Source organism: Cryptomeria japonica, chromosome 4, assembly GCF_030272615.1.
Source record: "Cryptomeria japonica chromosome 4, Sugi_1.0, whole genome shotgun sequence".
Lineage (NCBI taxonomy): Eukaryota > Viridiplantae > Streptophyta > Pinopsida > Cupressales > Cupressaceae > Cryptomeria > Cryptomeria japonica.
This window is the reverse complement of record NC_081408.1, coordinates 243,169,317-243,189,478: the sequence shown is the minus strand read 5'-3', so window position 1 is coordinate 243,189,478 and position 20,162 is coordinate 243,169,317. Positions and strand designations below refer to the sequence as shown.

General features: G+C 35.0%; 1 protein-coding gene across 5 annotated transcripts; it reads left to right on the top strand.

The window, feature by feature from the left end:
- The first annotated feature begins 76 nt into the window (after positions 1-76).
- On the top strand, positions 77-19,292 carry LOC131065517 (probable serine/threonine-protein kinase PBL21). Of its 5 annotated transcripts, none has more exons than XM_058000024.2 (8): positions 77-541; positions 2,235-2,798; positions 3,195-3,572; positions 5,338-5,553; positions 16,407-16,775; positions 17,084-17,327; positions 17,703-17,850; positions 18,204-19,292. In XM_058000024.2, exons 1-8 carry the CDS (start codon positions 511-513, stop codon positions 18,618-18,620), a joined length of 2,367 nt encoding a protein of 788 aa, XP_057856007.2. In that variant the 5' UTR covers positions 77-510; the 3' UTR covers positions 18,621-19,292. The 5 variants fall into 5 exon arrangements, with proteins under 5 accessions (XP_057856007.2, XP_057856009.1, XP_057856008.1 ...); XM_058000023.2 differs by having other exon boundaries at positions 78-541; positions 16,404-16,775; XM_058000026.2 differs by lacking the exon at positions 5,338-5,553.
- The last annotated feature ends 870 nt before the right edge of the window (positions 19,293-20,162 follow it).

Genomic DNA, 20,162 nt, shown 5'->3' with positions numbered 1-20,162 from the left:
TTCTCGCATATGCTATTTTCATTTATTAACTCGGAGGAAAGTGAGTTGGAAATCTTATGGCTCGTATTTAAACGCCTTCCGACCTCCGCTGTATTTTGATGCCAAAAATGCCCTTAAAAGCCAAGTCAATAATAAAGTAAAGACCATTACAATACAAACAATAATTATGACGCTGTTATTCCTCGAGCTTTTCAGCTTCTCCAACCTCTCCGACGGAGACGGGCATCCGTTTTCATCACACGTTAAGTTTTGGTAAATCCCTCACCTGGTCAGGTTGTGAGAAAAAAGTGAAAAAGAACATCCGCTCCCGCCACTGTGTTAACCAATTTTGTTGACTATGGGAGTCGATCGCGTGACCTCCAGCTGCCCACCTTAACAGCCAAAAAGTATGAAGCCCCTTAACAGCCAAAAAGTATGAAGCCCCAGCAGGCCAACGGAAAATTTCTTGTTTCTATGTAAAATTAAGAGTTTTTTCTGCGATCTGTAGCACAGAGTAGAAAGAATAAACGCATGGCTCCTCAATCTGGCTACGGTATAGCAGGTATTTGTTTTCTTTAACATTCTGTAGTTCTTCTTAATTTTAATTATTGAACAAATTCATCTAGACATCGATTTATTTAACACAGAAAGGAACGCATTATTTTTATTTTGATTGTCTGGTCACTGGCCTTTCTGTCCAGCTTGCATCTGATAGATAAGGCATAAAAGACAAAACGGACTCTTATCTTTATTTTACCGTGCTACATTAACTCCTCAATCTGGAGTATTCATTCATAGCCATCGGGAAAACAACGTTTTCTGCCTTCAAGATTTGTTTCAATATATTCAGCTAGCTCAGTGCAGCTAACGGAGTCAAATCGAATCAATTTTTGCACGTGTTCTATCCACTGATAAGGATGAACGAAAAACTTTCGAAATCTTAGACCATTGGATGAATTTTAAACAAGAAAAGGGGCAATAGCAGGCACTTTTTTCTTTTCTTTAGAAATATTTGACGGGAATTAGTGTAGTGCAATGATCTCAAAGATTGGACTATAATTTTGATCCACGAACGTTTTACAAGTAAAAGTTGGACATGAGTCATAACTGAGGGCTTACAATATTATTCTATATCTTTTTAGCAGAGGTACAATGAACGTATTAATCTAAGTTTCTAACCAAACTTTTTTCTGTTTATTTACCCCGATTCTATCCCAGTATAGGAATATTTGCCTTTTCGATTTGCCCTGAGCATTTAGTAGGCGAATTTCTATTGGCTAATATTTGCTTATACGTCTTGCTCTGAGCATAAGTATGGGAAAATTCTAGTGGCTAATATTTGCCTATTAAAATCACTGTTCCTCTCAATTGTTGTGAACAATATTGAATTTTCTATGGAACTGGCTAGTGTTTGTATAAGACAGAGAATTTTTATCAATTTGAAAATTATGTAATCTTTAATGAGAATTGGATAGAAAAAGATTTGTCAAAAATTTGAACTTTGCAAAATATAATTTTACTATAAATATTGCCGTCTGAAAGGGATGGATTTGGAGAAATTATGTACAATTATACTTGGGAACTTGACTATTTCTTTAAAAACAGAATTAAAAATTTAGGCCTTTTAAAATCCAGAGAAATTTCAATCTTCTGAACATGCGAGGCACATAATTAGAGTGATTGATGTTAAATGAGGGCTTTTGTCAGTCTAGAAGACATTTCAAAAATCCCCATTTTCTGTTGGCAGCTGCCTGGTTTACCATTTGCTCTTTATGAAGTTTTGCTTGATAAACTCGTAACAATTTTAGAGCTGGTTTTATCTGAGGAACAGCTATTATATTAAATTACAGTCAATCTTGTGGTTTATTTCCTGGAAAAAGAAAGATATTGATGCGCCTATAAAGGACAAGAAAAAGATAGCTTCTTATGATTGAAGAGTTTTACTTATACCAAGGCTCTTAAACCCACTGATTTTCTGATTCCAAGACTTTTCAAGCCAGAAAGAAATATGCAACTTCTTTTAGATCTTCAATAAGAAATGAACATGATGAAATTATCTATTCAATGCTTTAATGTAATATGGAATCTATCCTACATGGTAACATGCTATGTCTCTTGCTACCTTGTAAATATTTTTGATAAGTATAATCCTTAAGAGCTTCATCTTTGTCAAGTTACGCATTGATATTATGGGGTAGTGTGAGGTATTTTGTTCTGACTTCTGATCTGATCTACCACTTTGATGTGTTGTGCAGTGGTGTCTAGAAGGAAAGCTCGATCTGGTCTTTCATCCATGAGCTCCTTTCATTGGGAAGCATCTTCAGAACTTATGTTTTTCCAACTTTGGTTTGGATATATGTTGATATTGTCATGGGCTGTCATCTCCAATGCTAGTGGAAGGTCACTGTCTTCACTATCAACAACAGGATATGAACATGAAAATGTTCCAACTCCAATCCATTCACCAAGCATACACCCAGCAGTCACTCCTGTTAATTCTCCTCTTCCACTGCATAAGTTTCATCATTCTACCGCACAATCCCCGTCTTCGTCACACGTGCCTCATGGAAAAAATCTCATGGCACACCATGTCAATTTGCGCTTTTCAGGACCACTACTGTCTCTTAAATCTTGGCCTGTGAAGGTTGATTCGCATGCTTCAGGGAGTTTAACCACATTATCTGGATACGGGAGAAGATTATCGGCACCTGTTTCTGATATCCTAAAACCTCCTGCAGGGGGAGTTGCCCCTCCTCCATCTATTTTTACATCCATTGCATCAAATTCCACTCCACCATCCTTATCTCCACATGTTGGTGGTAAGAATATGTCCTCCTTTTGACTGGGAAATCTTTGAGATAACATTAACAGTCAGTGTGTAGGTTTATGATTATATTATTTGACATGTATGTGTAGAAGGTTAATGAAGAAGAAACAGACAGTTTATCAGAGGAAACGTTGATCTTTGTAATTTGTTCATTGTTTATGTTAAAATAGTTACTATATCTTTTCATTGCTATTGACATGCAAACTACTTTGAAGTTTAATGTATTTACTTTTACCTTTATTTTTCTGCTAATTGTTAAAATAAAAGTTCTTCATTTCTTCTCATTAAATTCTTCAATAGGTTCCTTTACTTTCAAAAGTGACTCTAAATGTTGGAGTAAGTTTTTAACTCGGCAGTCTAAATATGTTGTCCTTGTTTCTTTGTACAGATTGCTGTAAATCCATTATGATAAGCAGGCCAGGAAGTCACAATTGCTCTTGTGTATATCCAATCAAATTACAGCTTCTAATTTTAAATCTTTCCACCAGTAATACAAATTGGAGTGCTGAATTCCAGCAGGAACTTGCTTCCCAGCTTGGTTTGTCAGTTGTTCAGTTTGTCATTTCATATTTTCACATTGACAACACAAATGAGTTGAATATGTCCATGGATATTGCTCCGTTATATGGTCTAAGCTTTTCTTACAGTGAGGCACATCAAATCAATTATACATTAGTCAGACATAAATTGCACCTCAATAGTTCCTTGTATGGTGATTACAGGCTTCTGAATTTTACTTGGTTCGAGAAACCTGTTATACCTCCTGGTAATCTGGATTCTTTTTTCCTTTGTTTTCTATTATCAAATTAATTTAGATAGTTTCTTTTGTGTTCCAGAATGTTCAATTTATTATATGGAAAATGCCAAACTTGAATTCTGTCCAATTAGAGGATAAATATAATAGAATAATAAATTTTCTTTGCAATCTATTTCAGAAGAAAAGAATGATATTGATAATATAAAACTAGATAAAAATTAAATTTAGGGCAGTGCATCAGAAGTAAGTCACTTAAATCTGAAAATCCTGCTTGGAAGATGCTCTTGGGGTAAGTCTTCTGTGTAGAAAAGAATGATTTTTAGAGGAACAAAAAACCTTGTTAAATTATATATTTGAATTGTCTATTCCTTATGGATATTTATATCTATGGAAATCTTGTGGTGTTCTTTTTGTAAAGTTTAACAGCTTTTGAAGAGCTATTTCTGTAGTTTTTTTTTTTATTGCATTGTGTTGTTTTATGTTCCTATGTGTAATGATAATGCCATCAATATGTACAATTCCCTTCTTCCAACGGTGTAAAATAATTGATTTCTAGATCAGTTATTAAATTCATATTAAAATGGACCTCTATGTATAATGATACAAACTGATTTATTTCCAAGTCGTTTATTGAATTCATGTCAGAATAGACATCAAGTGCATGAATCCATGTTTGTGATTTAGTTTTCCCTGATCCATAAAACATGGGGATGGCATTTTTTGGCATCTAAGTTTGATTTTCAGCTCTAGCCTCGTTATTGGTTTCCTGTTCTTTATGCCCATGATCTCTTCTTATGGTGCAGTATGCTTGGAAATCATGGTCAGACTTAATCATCAATAAGCTTTCCATAACCTTCAAATTGAGCCTTGATCAAAAGTTTTCAATTTCTCTTATTGTATTCCTCTGTCTGGGAGGACAATGAGACTGCCACACTGAAAATAAGGATCTCTTCTGGATTAAAGTGCTTTTCCAGCATATTGAATAAGCAAAGAAACTACCATTATCATAAATCTTCCTATACTTATGGAAAAGCAAACCCTTTTCCGTATTTAGGCACACTCCTAAACATAGACTTTCTCCGAAAGATCCCCGTACATGTTTTATCCTCCAAAATCAATTTTTATCATTTTACAGAAATAATTGCTTTATTCTTTCAATGATCTTTGGCCTTGTATAGCTTAAGGTTCTTATTTTACTGTTATTTATAGAATAAACCTTAAGATTTATTCTCTTTTCTTTTGACTATGTGTAAGCACTGTTTATTTCATTTAACTGAGGAAGTCAATGAGAGTTCAGTTGACTTTGAACAACATTTTTGGAGATCGAACTTTTCTTTATAGAGACATTGAATCTCTCACCGGGTTTGAATCTGGGATATTTTCCTGGCAATGCCCTATCTCAATCAATCAACTCTGTCAAATAGAATTTTTGTTCTTTTCCTATTTCCCTCATAATAACCTATTCCATTTTCTTTTTCCCTCTTTCTCTAATTCCTCTAAAATAATTTTATTTTTTGATAACATTCCTCTAGATCAAGATGCTTTGTGAATGAATTGTAGTATGTCCATTATAGGCTTATAGCGAATTGATTTTTTTTGGTTGCGGGACACTTAAGGAAAATACTGGTATTTTTGTTCTCTATAGATTTTCTCTTGGCTAATTTTATTCTCAACTTGTACATTTTGAAGTCCCTGATAGTAGAACAGCTTATGAGTCAGTGATGTTTGATCTGCTGGACTAATTGCATAACTTGTATTCTGCTAACAATTCCAGTTCCAGCTCCAGTCTTCTCTCCTAGGGTGCCATCAGCTACACCCCCTTCTGCGGTGCAGACCATAGCCCATAAAAGTCGGAGAAAGAGTCCAAGTTTGGTTTTTGTAGTTGGCTTAGCAGCTGGCATCATTGTGGTAGTTTTTGTTTCTATACTTATTTGCTGCAAATGTATGTCGAGTCGAGACAAGGATTCTCATCAACACCTCAAAGAAAAAGGTATGAAGATTTACTATATAAATTTTGCTTTGCTTTGCTAATTATAAGATTCATTGAGTAGATTGAATTTATCTTAAGTATAGTATTCTATTGTTTTCTTAATTATGAGAAAAATGGTAGCTGAATATATTTCATACTTTAATGAAATGATGCTATTTGTAGAACACATTGATAAATAGGTTTATAACATGAGTTCTTTTGATATCATTTGTGCAATAAAAATACCAATATACTGGAAAATATCTTCTATTTTGAAGTAGTGTTGGAGTGACTGTGGTTAGAAGGGAGCAATTAATTGACACCTAAACTGGTGAAAGTCTTTTGGAGGTTATAATCTATGTTTGGAATGATTGCACATAGGCATTTTCACATTTGATAAAAGTGGTAGTTGAATAGATTTCTTATTTTAATGAAATGATGCAATTGGAGAACACATTAATAAGTAGATTTGTAACTTGAGTTCTTTTGATATCATTTGCGTAATAGCAAGACCTTGATGCACTGGAAAATATCTTCTTCTGAAGTAGTCTTGAAGTTTCAAAAATCACAAGGAGGCAAGTAAATGGCATCTAATCTGGTGAAAGGTTTTCAGGTGTTATAATTTGTGTCTGGAATCATTGGCCATAGTTATTTTTACATTTGGGTATTTCTTTATCCATCTGCTAACCATAGGCCATAGGATTCTGTTTCTGGGATATGAAAAGATTCCATAATTGTATCTTGGGCTACTTACCAAGTATTTGTGTACCATGGAAAAGGCTTCCCCCTCAAGACCAATTAAGTATTTGTAGCTATTAAAAAGTGTGTGTGTTTAAACACTCCTACACTTGAAAACTCATTTCCTTCACTCTTTAACATTTTATGTACTTCATGTAACTCGTTTGTGTTAAATTTTATGATCAGATTAGATAACAGTAAATCAAACAAAAATGCACAGATTATATCCTGGGAAAACCTTCTGGCAATCTCTTCTAGCAATCTCCCTTTACCGTTGCCCCACTCTCTTCTAGCAATCTCCACAAAGTTAGTATAGGCTTAACTTTGTGATGTATTTGGAGGAAAACTAGGGAAGATGAAAATGCTTGTGCTAAAAGAGATGAGATTGGAATTTTTAGGGTAATTTACTTGATAAACATTAGATTGGGAATTAGTAATGAGGTAGAAGTTGTGGAATTCATGGAAGTCTTTATCAGGCTTTATCTCCTTAAATTTTGGAACTTAGGTATTGGAAAAATGACAAATATCAAATTGATATTAGTAACGTATCGATGAAGTTCTGACCTTACTAGTCTAATCGAAAGGCTTCTCTATTAAACTTGTTAAAGAGAAGCTAGTAGGACTATGGTGATTGGTATTGCAAGGAATCCAAGGTTCCAGTGCTAGCCATTGTATATCGAACTGAATAATTTAGTTGTGTTAGTCCTAGGAAATCCCTAGTTGTATATTTAACATCTTTTTAACCCATTTTAAAACATTGATATCGTAATCAATGTAAGATGGCATACAATCACTGTTTTGGGAGGTAGCAAACTTTGATATGATCTACTTGATGCAAATTAATGAGTCCGGGGTGGCAAAATTGAGGCATGACCACCATCTGTCATTTTTTGTTTTCATTTGTAGCCACTCTTCTCTTCATTCTCACCTTTTCTATTTTTTTTTTCTCTCATCCATGGCCACATTAACTTAGCTACAAGAAGCAAAGTGTGTTATATTCAAGAAGAGGAGTTGTAATGTTCGAGTTCTTTCCATGCTCTATTTTTAATAGAACTGCGATAATGGTTTTTTGAGTTAAAAGATGAATTTGAAAAAAATGCAAGAAATGCAACTTCAACTATTTCACAAGGAATCTAAATATTTAGATGGACATGAATATTGTATTCTAAACTATCTATATTGCAACTTTGTCACAATTTCCTCATTGGTTATATTATGACCAAAATAAAGACTTAAAACAAATTTGTGCCACAAGACCTTCTTACCAGCATTTTCTACCAATACCAAACTTTGGGGTGAATATGACATGCAGGCAGCACATGACATTTTCCCACAACTACCATGGACACAACTGCATTGCAATCTTGGATATTTATTAACCAGGACTCAAAGCATAGGTGTCATAATGCAATTAGTAATCTCTTTGATTCATCTTGCTGCAAAACCAAAGTGTTGTGAGATTTGTGATAAGTATGGCATTATATAGGTCTCATATAAGGAGAAACTATGATTGTTTTGTTACCGTTAAGGGAATGCACACTTTCCTATGAGATAATGATATGATATAGTACTTCCTTTTTCTTTAAAGAACTTTCAATTTTTGTGAAATCAAGAAAGGTAGAATATTGTTAAGTCTCGAATATTAGACATGAACACAAGGTAGAAGCTTGTAGTAATTTCATAAATTTAATAACTACAATTGCTCTATCATTGTCACATGTTCTAAAGAGGCGAAAAATGGTTAGCTTTGCAGGTGTATGTTGACCCGTGGCCCATAGAACTAGAGCCTGTTGAAAAAATGATAAAAACATCAAACATGGAAAAAGAAAAAAAAAGTCAATTGAAGTAAAAGAGACAAACTTATAAAAAAAATCACAAAAAATTACCTAAAATGAAAAATTCTTCGTTGTTTCAAGCTCCCCAACCTCTTTGGCAGAAAATGAGCACTTTTGGTTGAGAATAGCAAAGCAATGAAGTCTAAGCACCAGCTTGACAAGGTTTCAGCCTTGAGCATTGGCAGAAGGTGATTGGGAGGCAGGTTTTTGTTTAAACCTTTATAGCCATTTTAGGATTTAGGGTTGTTACTTTATGTTTTTAGATTTTAGTATTAATTTTTTTATTGTTTCTTTTGACTTGCTTTGATTTAAAAAACCATTTGAAGAAAAACATTTTCTGAAACTGGGTTCAAGCGAGGCACAATGTACTTTGCTTTGGGTTTGGAACTGGTCAGCTTAGATATTTTCCTGTTTAAGATAACACATTCTGTTTCCTTTTATTTTATGTTTAGAATATATTGTGGAAATTCTGTTGATTCCAATAGTTTAATTGGTGTGTTCAAAAGGGTCAATTTCTTATTTAATTTTAATGTTTTGAGTACGATGTCCTGAATAAGCCTTGTCCCACCATTTTTGGATATTCTGTTAGAGCATAGGATGAGAAATCCACATTAATTCAAATCTAATTTGAAGATATGTGATTTATTGTTTCCTCCAGTGGAAAATAATATGGGATAGTGATCAAGATTCAAACCCAACCATCTTGGTTAGGTTGGAAGAAATTTACTTGTGTTATTAGATTTTCACTAAGTAGGACACTGTCTAGCCTTTTGACCACGAAAGTTGAACCCTGTCTTTGGTTAGTCCAAGAATAAACTCCATCAAAAGGTTTGATATTTACTAACCTTTGGATACACAATTCAAGGATAGCACCTTGGAGTATGTCAAATTATGCTCTTCTTTTTTGATAATGTGCAAATTTTGTCCATATATTGAACTTCTATGGTGTACAAGAATTTGGTTTGCTTCCACAAACTGTAGAAAACATTTGCTATACTTAAATGCATTATTGGTTTGTATAGTGTCTGTATGTATTCACTATGCCTTGATTATGGTCTCTTCTTGGGATGACTGAACCATGTTATCCAATGTTGGCTTCCTGCCATGGGGCTGAGATCAAGTTTCCTATAAGTCCAACAGATTTTTTATTTTGCCACCTTGTGCATCGATGGTGTTGAATCATAAGGTCCCCAAGTTGGGGCATCCAATAGTCAAAGTTGTCATTATCAATTTTAGTTTCCTTTAAAAGGATCAGATTTGTTTTATTTATTTTGACATGCATGTATAACGATCTGCATTGAGGATTTTTCTTCAGTTGTAGCACATTCGAGGATAATATTTGGTGGCAGTTTGAAGTTTTACTCTTGGAAGTCGCCTTTATAATAATCTGTGATGTAGCATTAGATTTGGTTTGTGGTTCCTTTTAAAACTCTAACTTAGGTTTTATGGGATGGTATTTGGGCTTCTTGAGTCGGATTTGTTGCTTCTCTTGTGGGATTTGTTGCCCTTGTAATCATTCATTCCTAAGCCTCTACAAATGGATTCTCTGTGATCATTGTTAGGGGTTCTTTTGCTTGTATAATATATATCTATGACACCAAGGGTGTTACTGTGAGTGATTTGGACTATGCCTCAAACGATTTGCAAATTTTGAATAAGTGTACTGTTGATTTAGTGACTTCTTGGCAGATTGGGTACTTGGAAGGCCCCAGCCATCCTTTTTTTGTAAATTGGCTGCGATGATTTCTCCATGCAAAAAAAGGTCAGGTAAAGGTTTTTATTTTCGCCCAGGGTTGAAGTCTCTAGATTCACATAGATATTTTATCTGCTGTATGATTTGTTATTTAAAAGAGTGACATTTGTATATGAGACGGTGCTCATGATTGATGGATAGGGCAGGCCATATCCTCCTGTCTCCAATGTGACAGAAACATGTTTTTCCAATTGAACCCTTAATGCCATTACTGCCTGGAAGTATTTGGTCTCTTATCTTGGATATGAGTTCTTTGTTCCATCTGGTTTCTCCATCTTGAGAGTTGAGGTAGTTGGAAACAAAGCATAATCCATCATCGTGCAAGGCAGATTTAAGTTGGAGGAAGCCTTTGTTTGTGTGCAAGGATGGTTTTCATTCCAAATATTTTTCCGAAGTCTGACCTAGGTGCTTCTGTTTATTTTCATTTTATAAGCTCGTCAAGCAATATTGCCTCCCTTATTTGCTTGAATAGAGCTGCACCTTGTATGGCCAAGTTAGTTTACTGTATTGTATTGAATTCCCAAGCATTAAGATATACTTTCATTGGATTCTTTAACTTTCATGGTGTAGGTGGATCCATATGCATATCCATGTCAATTTCATGGCCAAAGCCTGATTGAATAAATGAAGATTTTTGAATCTCAACTGTCATATTTTCTTGTGGCCATGTGATTTTGGACCCCAGTTAAAATAAAAATCTGCAATGCTCTTCCACTGTTTGCCAGACATACTTTTTCTGTATCTGTAGTGTCATTGATTCTACTTTCCAGGGTAGGGTGAGTAGAGTTAACAGATAAACTAAGTTTTTCTTACAAAACTTACTGTCACAGATAAATCCTTCCTGCTAGCAATAGCCATCCATTGGTCCAATAGATAGCTTGTCTTGCACCTTGCTGAATGAATATAAGATCCCTTAGATTGGATGTATGCTAATGATCATGGATTGGGAAAACTAGATCTCATAGGAAGTTTTCCCTCCCTGAAGTTTAACAAGTGTAGGTTTTGCCTCTTTATGATTGCTGGAGTATTGGCAATATTCTAGCAACTATTATATCTGATTTTTGAGTACTAATTTTGTTATGGTGCATTTTGAGATGTATTGAAAATTGATTTCATATTATTGAATTCCCTGTGAATTAGTGTGGATAGGATGTCTATCATAGCCGTAGGTGAATTAAAACTTGGAAAATCACTGCCCTTGACATGTTGCCTACAGTAAATGTGCTGTCCTTTCACCTTTTTATTTTTGACACCCCCATATTTATGGTGAATTTCCTCCCCATGAGTATATTGTAGTATATGGTAATATACTGATAGATATGGGGAACCAGACCCTCTTGTCAGGTTAAAGAGCCCCCATTTATTGGTATGTGAAACTGGGTGGAGTGATGCAGCACCTTACCTATTGCCTTAGAAGTGAACCAAACCCAAATGCCATTGGTACTTGATCTATGAAGTCTCAGGCACACTTCAAAATCCTTTTGACATATCTAGCCTGAGCAGAATTTCAAGCATGTTTTGGGCCTTCTATAGGGAATGACTTTCTGTATTGGATGAGTGTTTGAGTTTGAGAATTTAGCTTTGAGAGGAGTCATTTAATTCCGTTAGTGATAATTTTGGATATTAGTTTGAGTACCATGATTGAAAGCTCAATGGGCCTGTATTAATCTATGGCTTGTGCTTTTGCCAGCAGTTGAAGAGCTCGGAAACAGAACTGGTCAATATGTATTGATCCCCATAAGCAGTTTTTTTTCACCTTAATGAATTCTCCACCACCTCTTGCAACTCTTTGTTGAATATTTCCCAGTTGGTTGGTTAGGTAGAATTTTGTTGTAAAACCTTCTAGGCATAATGCTTTGTCTAGTGCTAAGGGGAAGACAATTTCTTTGCCTCGGGTAGAACCTTTACCAATTTAGGAATGTTTGTTAATAGTTTTTCCTTTGCTTGGTCTCTTCCCTGGTCACCCATGCTGCTTGGAACAACTAACTGAATAAAAAATGTTGGAAATCTGTGTATTTCATATTTCTTTGCATAGTATTCAGGAGTTGCCTATTGGTTTGTGACTTGTGGAAAAAATGGTGTTTGTATCTCCCTGCTTGATCTGTAGCTCCTTGGATCTATAGCACAGGCAGGACTCTTCTTTACATTGTATTTCAGTTAATTTGTATATGAAGTGCCGATCATGCTTATACATTTTCATAGCTGAAACCATTCTGTCTTGTTTTAGGTATCTACTCATATGCTCCTGTTTGCTTGTTATTTGGTTGAAACCATTTTTTCATTTACTTCTGAGATGGTGCAATTAAGCCACAATTCTGAACCTTATGCATCCCTGGACATGGGCAGCTTCTTTCCACCACTTCACAATGCAATTAGAAAATCAGTGCTTCATCCTCATATTGTCAAATTTGAATGTGCGGGTTGGTTTGAAATGTGCCATTTCCAGTTGTCAAGAGTGTAGAGTCATGGACATTTGCTGTTACTTCCATTATGTTGGATAGCCAATTATGGGAGATAAGCCTATCAAATTTTTCTATCATATACCTGTGCCTTATTCTATGGTTACACCATGTGTGAAGATATTCTGCATATGGGACATCGATCAGGTCAGTCAAGATCACATTATGCTTCATATGTTCTGAGATTGAGGTTTTGGCCTCCTGATGTTCTTAAAATCTTGTGCTATATCAAATTTCTTGTTGAATATATGCTGGATTCCAGTCTGAAATCTGCTCCAGGTATCCAGTTTTAGTTTGCCCATATGGGCAATTGTAGATAGAGATAATACAGCAGTCTATTTGAAACTCAAATGAATGAATATCATAATCCCCAGTTAAAAAACTGGTGTGAAGATAGGTCATACCTGGCTAGATTCTACTAGATGGTTGTTTTTCCTTGAGGGCTCTGTAGAACACAGAAGTACTACTGAGAGGGGGAGTGGGAGGGAGGGGGGGGGGGGAGGTGTGAATCAGTAGTACAACAACTATAATCAATTCTTTCTAACTACTTAAAACATTTATCAAGCTTTAAACTGAAATTGAAAGATTTGAAAGAATCAACAACTGAAAAAAGATGCAACAGCAAAAGCACAACGCACAAGATTTTACGTGGAAACCCAATGTGGGAAAATCATGGTGAGAAATGCTGCTAGGATCTACTGTCCTAATCCGGCCTCACAGTAGAATCCAAATACAATCTCAAGGGCACCAACCCTTCCAAACTTCAAAATGAGCACCAACTCATCACTTTTCACAATTTAGTAATCTGAGCACCAACTCAGAAACAAACTACCAAATTACTTTGAATCAATGAAAGCTTATGATCTGAACAAAATAGATTCACAAATTCTCTGTAAACTGATCTCTGCAATTTTGATGGTTGTTTTCTGGAATCTGAATTCAAACAGGCTGCATAATAACCCTATTTCAACATGAGTAATACCAACACACTGTCTTCAAGATCTGTATCCAGATATAAACCGGTAACAGTATATATTTACTGTGACATAATAACTTTGCAAAATTTGTCTTAAGTGTAGATAGGTTAAAGATAAAATATGTTGATCAGACTTATAACAATATGTTGATCAGTTTTGCTTCAATTGTATAGACTTGTGCATGCTTAACAAAATATACCTGCTGTTCCTTATATCCGAGATATCGTTTTCTTCTTGAAGAAATACTCACAGACTGTGTTTAATGAAATATCTTCAGAGACAATAGCACTGAATCAATGCAAACTTACAAAAAGGTTTCCAGATACGGCTGTTCTGAGTCAATACATTCTAAAATGAAGCACTTTCTTCAACACGAATTCATTTATTATAACTCCCGTGATCTCAATGTTTTCATGAACTCATAATTTTCTTCGAATCACTCATTCAATTTTTTCAGAAAAGAAAGCAGAGTGTATTTAAGAACCGTGGATGAAGAGGTTATAACTATCAACAACTAATCACCCCACCAAACACAGCAAACTAAGCTTTATTTCTTTTTCAAATACTTATTATGAATTGTTGACCACAAATACGATATCCAACTCATCGCTTTAAGATGGTTATTCTCCAGCATACTTAACATAATCACCGAGTTATTATCTTCCAGCAACTGTCCAATAACTATAACCGAATCTTAGGCAATGACAATATAGTGCAATGAGAAGAGATAACGAACAGCATCTGTCCAAACAATACTCAACACAGAAATCTGCAAGGTTCGATAAAGAAATTCAACCTCTGTTCTTCAAGATAGCTATCAATGTCTGATCGTAAAGATAGATGGTAGCAGCTAATACTCCAGACAACATAATCAAGAGATGACTTAATTCTGTGCAACAAAGAATGCATGTTCAGAATGATTATACTGTGCACAAAAATAGGTAAGGTTTTGTATTTACAAAACTTTGATTAAGTATGAAAGCGTTCAAAACAATTTGCACTTAATGCTTTTGTCAAATGACAATGGGGGCTAACAGGCTCATGATCATTTGCTTTGTCCCGCATTGTTCTGCATACTTAAGATATTGTGGGAAGGTTTTCCTTATTACTTCTTGGAGCAGAACCTGTTCTATATTTTCGTTATATATTTTTTCTGACATAAATTGGTATTTATAGAGAATGTTCAAGTCTCCAGAGTTCCATGATAAATTTAGCTTTATAACACTGCAACAGACCAAGATTTACTGAATTTTTTCCTTAGATTTAACTGCTGCTCATACCTGATCCAATATTCCTGAACACCCAATTGCTTCCCTTGATGAGATTTGTTTAACAGCCTTCTATGTAGGTTTTAATTTTTTCACAGAATGTTTGGGCCTTATTCATAAAGAATCAAACTGTGGCTTAGCCTTGTGCTTTGCTTTGATAATGCTAGATTTGACTGTCAATGGAGCACCTGCCATTTATTGAAAAGTTCTTGCTCTGGGGTTGGCTTAGAGATGGTTATCTGCTGATGATTATCCATTTTTTCATTTACCTTGAGGCTGAATTTTATTAGTTTTTGGTTCTCCTTGCAGCTGTTCTATATCGATGCCCTCTGTTTCAGTATCTTTTTGTGATGAAAGAGCATGAAAAGATTGCTGTGTTTTGGTTTGTTCTTATTCGGGTTTTTGAGACTTTCTCTTGTGTGCATTAGTTTGAAATTTTACTTATTTTGAGTCACTTTTAACTTCTTGTTGGCAATTTGGTATTCCTTTAGGAGATCAGCAGTGTTCTTTTGTTTCTTTTAGCTCTTTGGGTTGTTGAGTTGGGCATGGCCTTTTTAGGTGGCCACACACATGGCCTATCCTGCATATTAATGGGATTTTCTTGTAGTCAATTGGTTGTTCCCATTCTATCCTTCCTATTTCCAATAGGATGTTATCAAGCAACGTTTTTTGTCAAACCCAAATTTAGCATGGTTGAGGACTCTGGGTTTGTTGGTAATTTCCAAGGCTGTAATTACCCTGTTTACATTTGTCCATCCTCTGAAGTGAGGATTCTTATCAGCATTTTATGGGGAGCAAAGGTAGTCTCACTTATGCTAGGACCATGCTCCAATTTCTGTAAAAAATAGTCTTAGTTAGAAATCCTGGTCTTCCTCATGTTTTGTAGAATATTTTGCCATGGAGTACCATTTTTTGAGGAGATGGTGTGTGGGTATATATATATACATATATATATATATATATATATATATATATATATATGTATGTATGTATGTATGTATGTATATATAAAACTCCTTACAAGTTAACAGCGAGTGCTATTTTGTTTTTTGTGCAATTGTGTTATTTCATATTTTAAGTGGAACCTACTGCTGTATGCTGGCATAGTCTGCTGATAATGCTTTGAAAATTCCATCAGTAGCTTCTCTCCCATGTCTGTGAAAGTTGGATGTATATAACAACCAGAATTGGGAACTTGATATTGATGATTGGATAGATACAAAATTAATACTATCCAAGAGTCCATGATGTATAAAAGAAACGTTACTGAGGAAGGTTAGGGTTTCAGAAAAAACTCTAGTATGTTGATCTTTCTTGAAAAAAAGTACTGATGAAAACTTTTCTTTCCAATGTATTTTACGAATAATAGTGATGAAGTATGATTTTTTGTTAATAGTTAGAAAATATTGTCTTTCACTATCAGAGTAATGTATCATATTGTTTTCTGAGAATACAAAGTTCCTTTGTTTCTTCCCCGTAAATAAAATGAGGTTTAATAAAATTGTTCCCTCACATGGATTTGACTGCTCATTGTAAGGATCTTCACCTTCTAGGAATTTTCTGAGATTGTGTCAAATGAATTAAAACTGCGTAGTCATAAAACTGTACAATGATTGTGATGGAGGAATCTAGAGTTTCTGTTTACTTTTGAAAAGATTGTGAGCAACCAATTGACATATTCAAATAAAAGTTTTATGAAACAACTTATATGATAAATTTATCTTGCTTTTTAGTGCTCATGTAAGTCTTAGTCATAACGAAAAGAATTATCACACCACAAATCAACCCAAAGATTTTTTTTTCTTTTAATCTTTGTGATCATTTCCTGTTACTTTTTTCAGCAGTATCAAGGCCAGCTAATCCTATTCAAAATGAAGGATCTGTAATGCGTCCCAGCAGCACAAGATGTTTTGCATATGAGGAGCTCAAAGAAGCAACCAATAACTTTGAAACTGCCAGTGTACTTGGGGAAGGTGGCTTTGGACGAGTTTTCAAAGGTGTGCTTAAAGATGGAACCTTAGTGGCTATCAAGAAGCTTTCAAGTGGTGGACAACAAGGAGATCGAGAATTTTTAGTTGAGGTTGAGATGCTAAGCCGACTTCATCACCGTAACCTTGTCAAACTTATTGGGTATTATAGTAATCATGATTCATCCCAGCATCTACTTTGCTACGAACTTGTTCCAAATGGAAGCTTAGAAGCTTGGCTTCATGGTAAGTCATAGATTTGTGCCAGCCTGCTGATACAATTTTTTACCAAAGAGTTGGTAATTTTACTCTATCTTATTCTTCAGTGAAGTCTACTGAATTGTTGAACTATATGATGCATGACAAAACATAATATTAAGAGACTACTAATCTGCCCTGCTATAAGACTGGATTCTTGTATTTGGTGCTTGCAGATTTTGCGACTCATATGCATTGTGATCTGGATTAGCTTAAACACAGTGTTCTCTCTGAAGTTCAGGAACTTCTATGTCATCCCTCTTTGATACTAATGCTATGATAATGTTTTCCTTTAGGACCTTTTGGTGAAAATCGTCCGTTGGATTGGGATATAAGGATGAAAATTGCTTTGGATGCTGCCCGGGGTCTTGCTTATCTCCATGAGGACTCTCAACCTTGTGTCATTCATAGAGATTTCAAGGCATCCAATATTTTACTGGAGAATAATTTTCATGCAAAAGTAGCTGATTTTGGCCTTGCCAAGCAGGCACCTGAGGGTCGGGCCAACTATTTATCTACTCGTGTAATGGGCACTTTTGGGTAAGACTGCTTGTGTTCTGTAGAAATTCTTTTTCCTTTATGGATATGAAGTATTGCTTACATTCTTTGGCTACAAATAAAGAAAAAATTATATTTCTAATTTACTTCAACAGGTTCTAAGCCATCTGCCAGGGACTTTTGGCTTGTCTTGATCTGTTATTCATGTCAGCTATATATCTGATTTCGGTTTAAATAGAAAACATCTTTCTAAATTCTACTTGACATCTAAACATGCTCCCAAAAATATTTCCAACAATATTTCCAAAAATATTTATCTGAGTTTTATTTACATAGAAGGCTTATTTCTGAATTCCAGTCTATGTCTAAATTATGTTACCAAAAATGTTTTCAAAGTTGCTTGGTCTCTCATTACAGGTATGTAGCACCTGAATATGCTATGACTGGACATCTCCTGGTGAAGAGCGATGTATATAGCTATGGAGTTGTTTTATTGGAACTATTATCAGGAAGGAAACCTGTTGATATGTCTCAACCATCCGGCCAGGAAAACCTGGTAACTTGGGTAAGGATCTTTTCTATACTTATTTTATTTTTCATTCAAGTTGTGTCAGAGTTCATATACTAAATATGAGTCAAAGATATGAAAATGATTAATCTTTGGAGATATTGTTATTAATCTCTGATTCGCTTTTTCTGGTGGCAAAGAAATTTCCTCATTTGTTATTTCAAAATCATTTCCTATATTTTATTTGGCATATTAAATAAGTTGATGCAAACCCTAGCAAAAGTAAGCCCTTCACTCTAAGAGTCAAAATGGTTTCTGTCCTTTGGAGAGAGGAATCCTTTTCTGGTTGACATATATATGATACTTATATGATACTTAATTGCAGTTTCCTGTTTTGCCTTTTTTTTCAGGCACGTCCGATTCTGAGGGACAAAGATCGGTTAGAAGAGCTTGTAGATCGTAGGCTTGGTGGAAAATATCCAAAGGAGGACTTTGTGCGTGTCTGTGCAATTGCAGCTGCTTGTGTAGCTCCTGAAGCAAACCAGAGGCCAACTATGGGGGAGGTGGTTCAATCTCTAAAGATGGTTCAGCATACAGGTGAAAGCCATCAGACTGGAGAAAGAGATGGGTTTGCTGACACTTTGAAAAACTCCAATAACCCTCATACATCAAGTGGAAGAAATGCCAGACTTGTCTCAACAACTTTTGAGTCAGATGTATCTTCATCGATATTTTCTTCTGGTCCTTTTTCTGGGTTAAGTGGAATTGACAATGACAATATTTCACGCACTGCTGTTTTTTCAGAAGATCTCCAGGAAGGACGATAGTTCATGATTTCAGTTTCAAAGGTTTTGTGTGATTTACAACAAGAATTGGGGCAGAAAATGGTTTACTTTTCAAATTGGGATTCCCAAAATCTTATTAAGATCAAAAGCTGTAGGCATTATTGGTATTGGTGCCTGCTTCAGAATGATTGTGAGCCAGCTGAATTCTGCTCAAGTCTGGATTGGACAGTTGCATTTAATACAGTGTGAATGAAGGTCCATTATTCCTTATTGGAAACCCACAGCATGGTCACCTTGGATGATGCAGGTTAAAGTGTTTATGAAGGTGATCTTTCTTAAAACTAAGTTGGTTCAATACGTTTAAGTCAGCAGGATGAAGGTTGTGAAAGGGCATGCACTTATTTGTGGTTAGTTACAGTTTGCAGTTTCATCTGCAGTATTAAAACATGCTTCAGAAATTGTACGATGAGGTCATTGGTTTATATTTGACATTCATCCGAATTATGTTTTGGGGTAGCCTATCCCGTATTTATGGAGTACGTGTAAGTACAAACTGGCATTCTAGTTTTGCCTGCAATTTTGGCGGAAAGAGACAATGGCATCTGGTTGTAAATTAAATTATTTGTAATGCCAATTTGCTATGTTACAAGTAGTTAAGATCAGTTTCAACGAAATGTCAAACACGATAGCTTTCTATATATCGACTTTTATTTATTATGTAGTGTCAACGATGCATTTTCCTAGCTTCTCTTTAGTGTGTTTTGCCAATGCATGTAATGCAATAATGTGGATCAATAATAACTTATACTGTCACACAACACTTTATTTATCTGAACCTATACTCTAAAACACTTAAGGAAGATTGGGAAGTGAGCATATGTCTAAAATGTAGCACTAAAGCATTAGAAACAGAGAAACCTTTTCTGTTGCCTTGCCTTAATGGCATTTAGATCAATGACATTGAGAGATTCAATGAACTATATGCAGGAAATTTTTTAAGAAGAGATTAAGCAAGCTTGGGAAAATTTCAATCTAGATAAACGAGGAAATAACAGAGCTTTACGAAGAAGAAACTCAAGTTGTATGTTTTATACCCTTATTTTGGGCGAGTCTTAATTCTCTTGGCTCCATAGACTTGAAGGTCTTGTGGACACAATTAAAATAATTTCATTTCTTTTGTTGACAAAGAAAAAGGATCTAGCAAAATAGAAGGGAATTCATTATAGCAGCACACGACGTGAGTTCCTATCATGTTTTGTTAAATAACATATGTTCTGAGAGTGTAACCATGTCTTCCAAAGCAAGCCAATCTACTTCCACTCAAACCATAAACCTATCAATTAAGTATCATATAAATTTGAACTTACTAAATGTTCTTGTAAATTTCTGTCCTAAATTTTGAACACTATTATTGTCCTAACTAAATCATTTAGTTATGGCTACTTCTACTATCGTGATGAAGTGGTTTTATCTTCAATTAATGATATAACGACCGAACTCTAGTAGTCTCCTTTTATGACAGAGAATATTGTTTGATATTATTAATATTTATCTAATTAAGAATGAATTGTAATAGGATTGGTA

Excerpts from the sequence above, each read along its gene's own strand:
- LOC131065517 (XM_058000023.2), top strand. The coding sequence starts at position 511 with ATGGCTCCTCAATCTGGCTACGGTATAGCAG. Across the intron at positions 3,573-5,337 it reads GAAACCTGTTATACCTCCTG|TTCCAGCTCCAGTCTTCTCT; the intron begins GTAATCTGGATT and ends TAACAATTCCAG. Across the intron at positions 17,328-17,702 it reads CGTGTAATGGGCACTTTTGG|GTATGTAGCACCTGAATATG; the intron begins GTAAGACTGCTT and ends CTCTCATTACAG.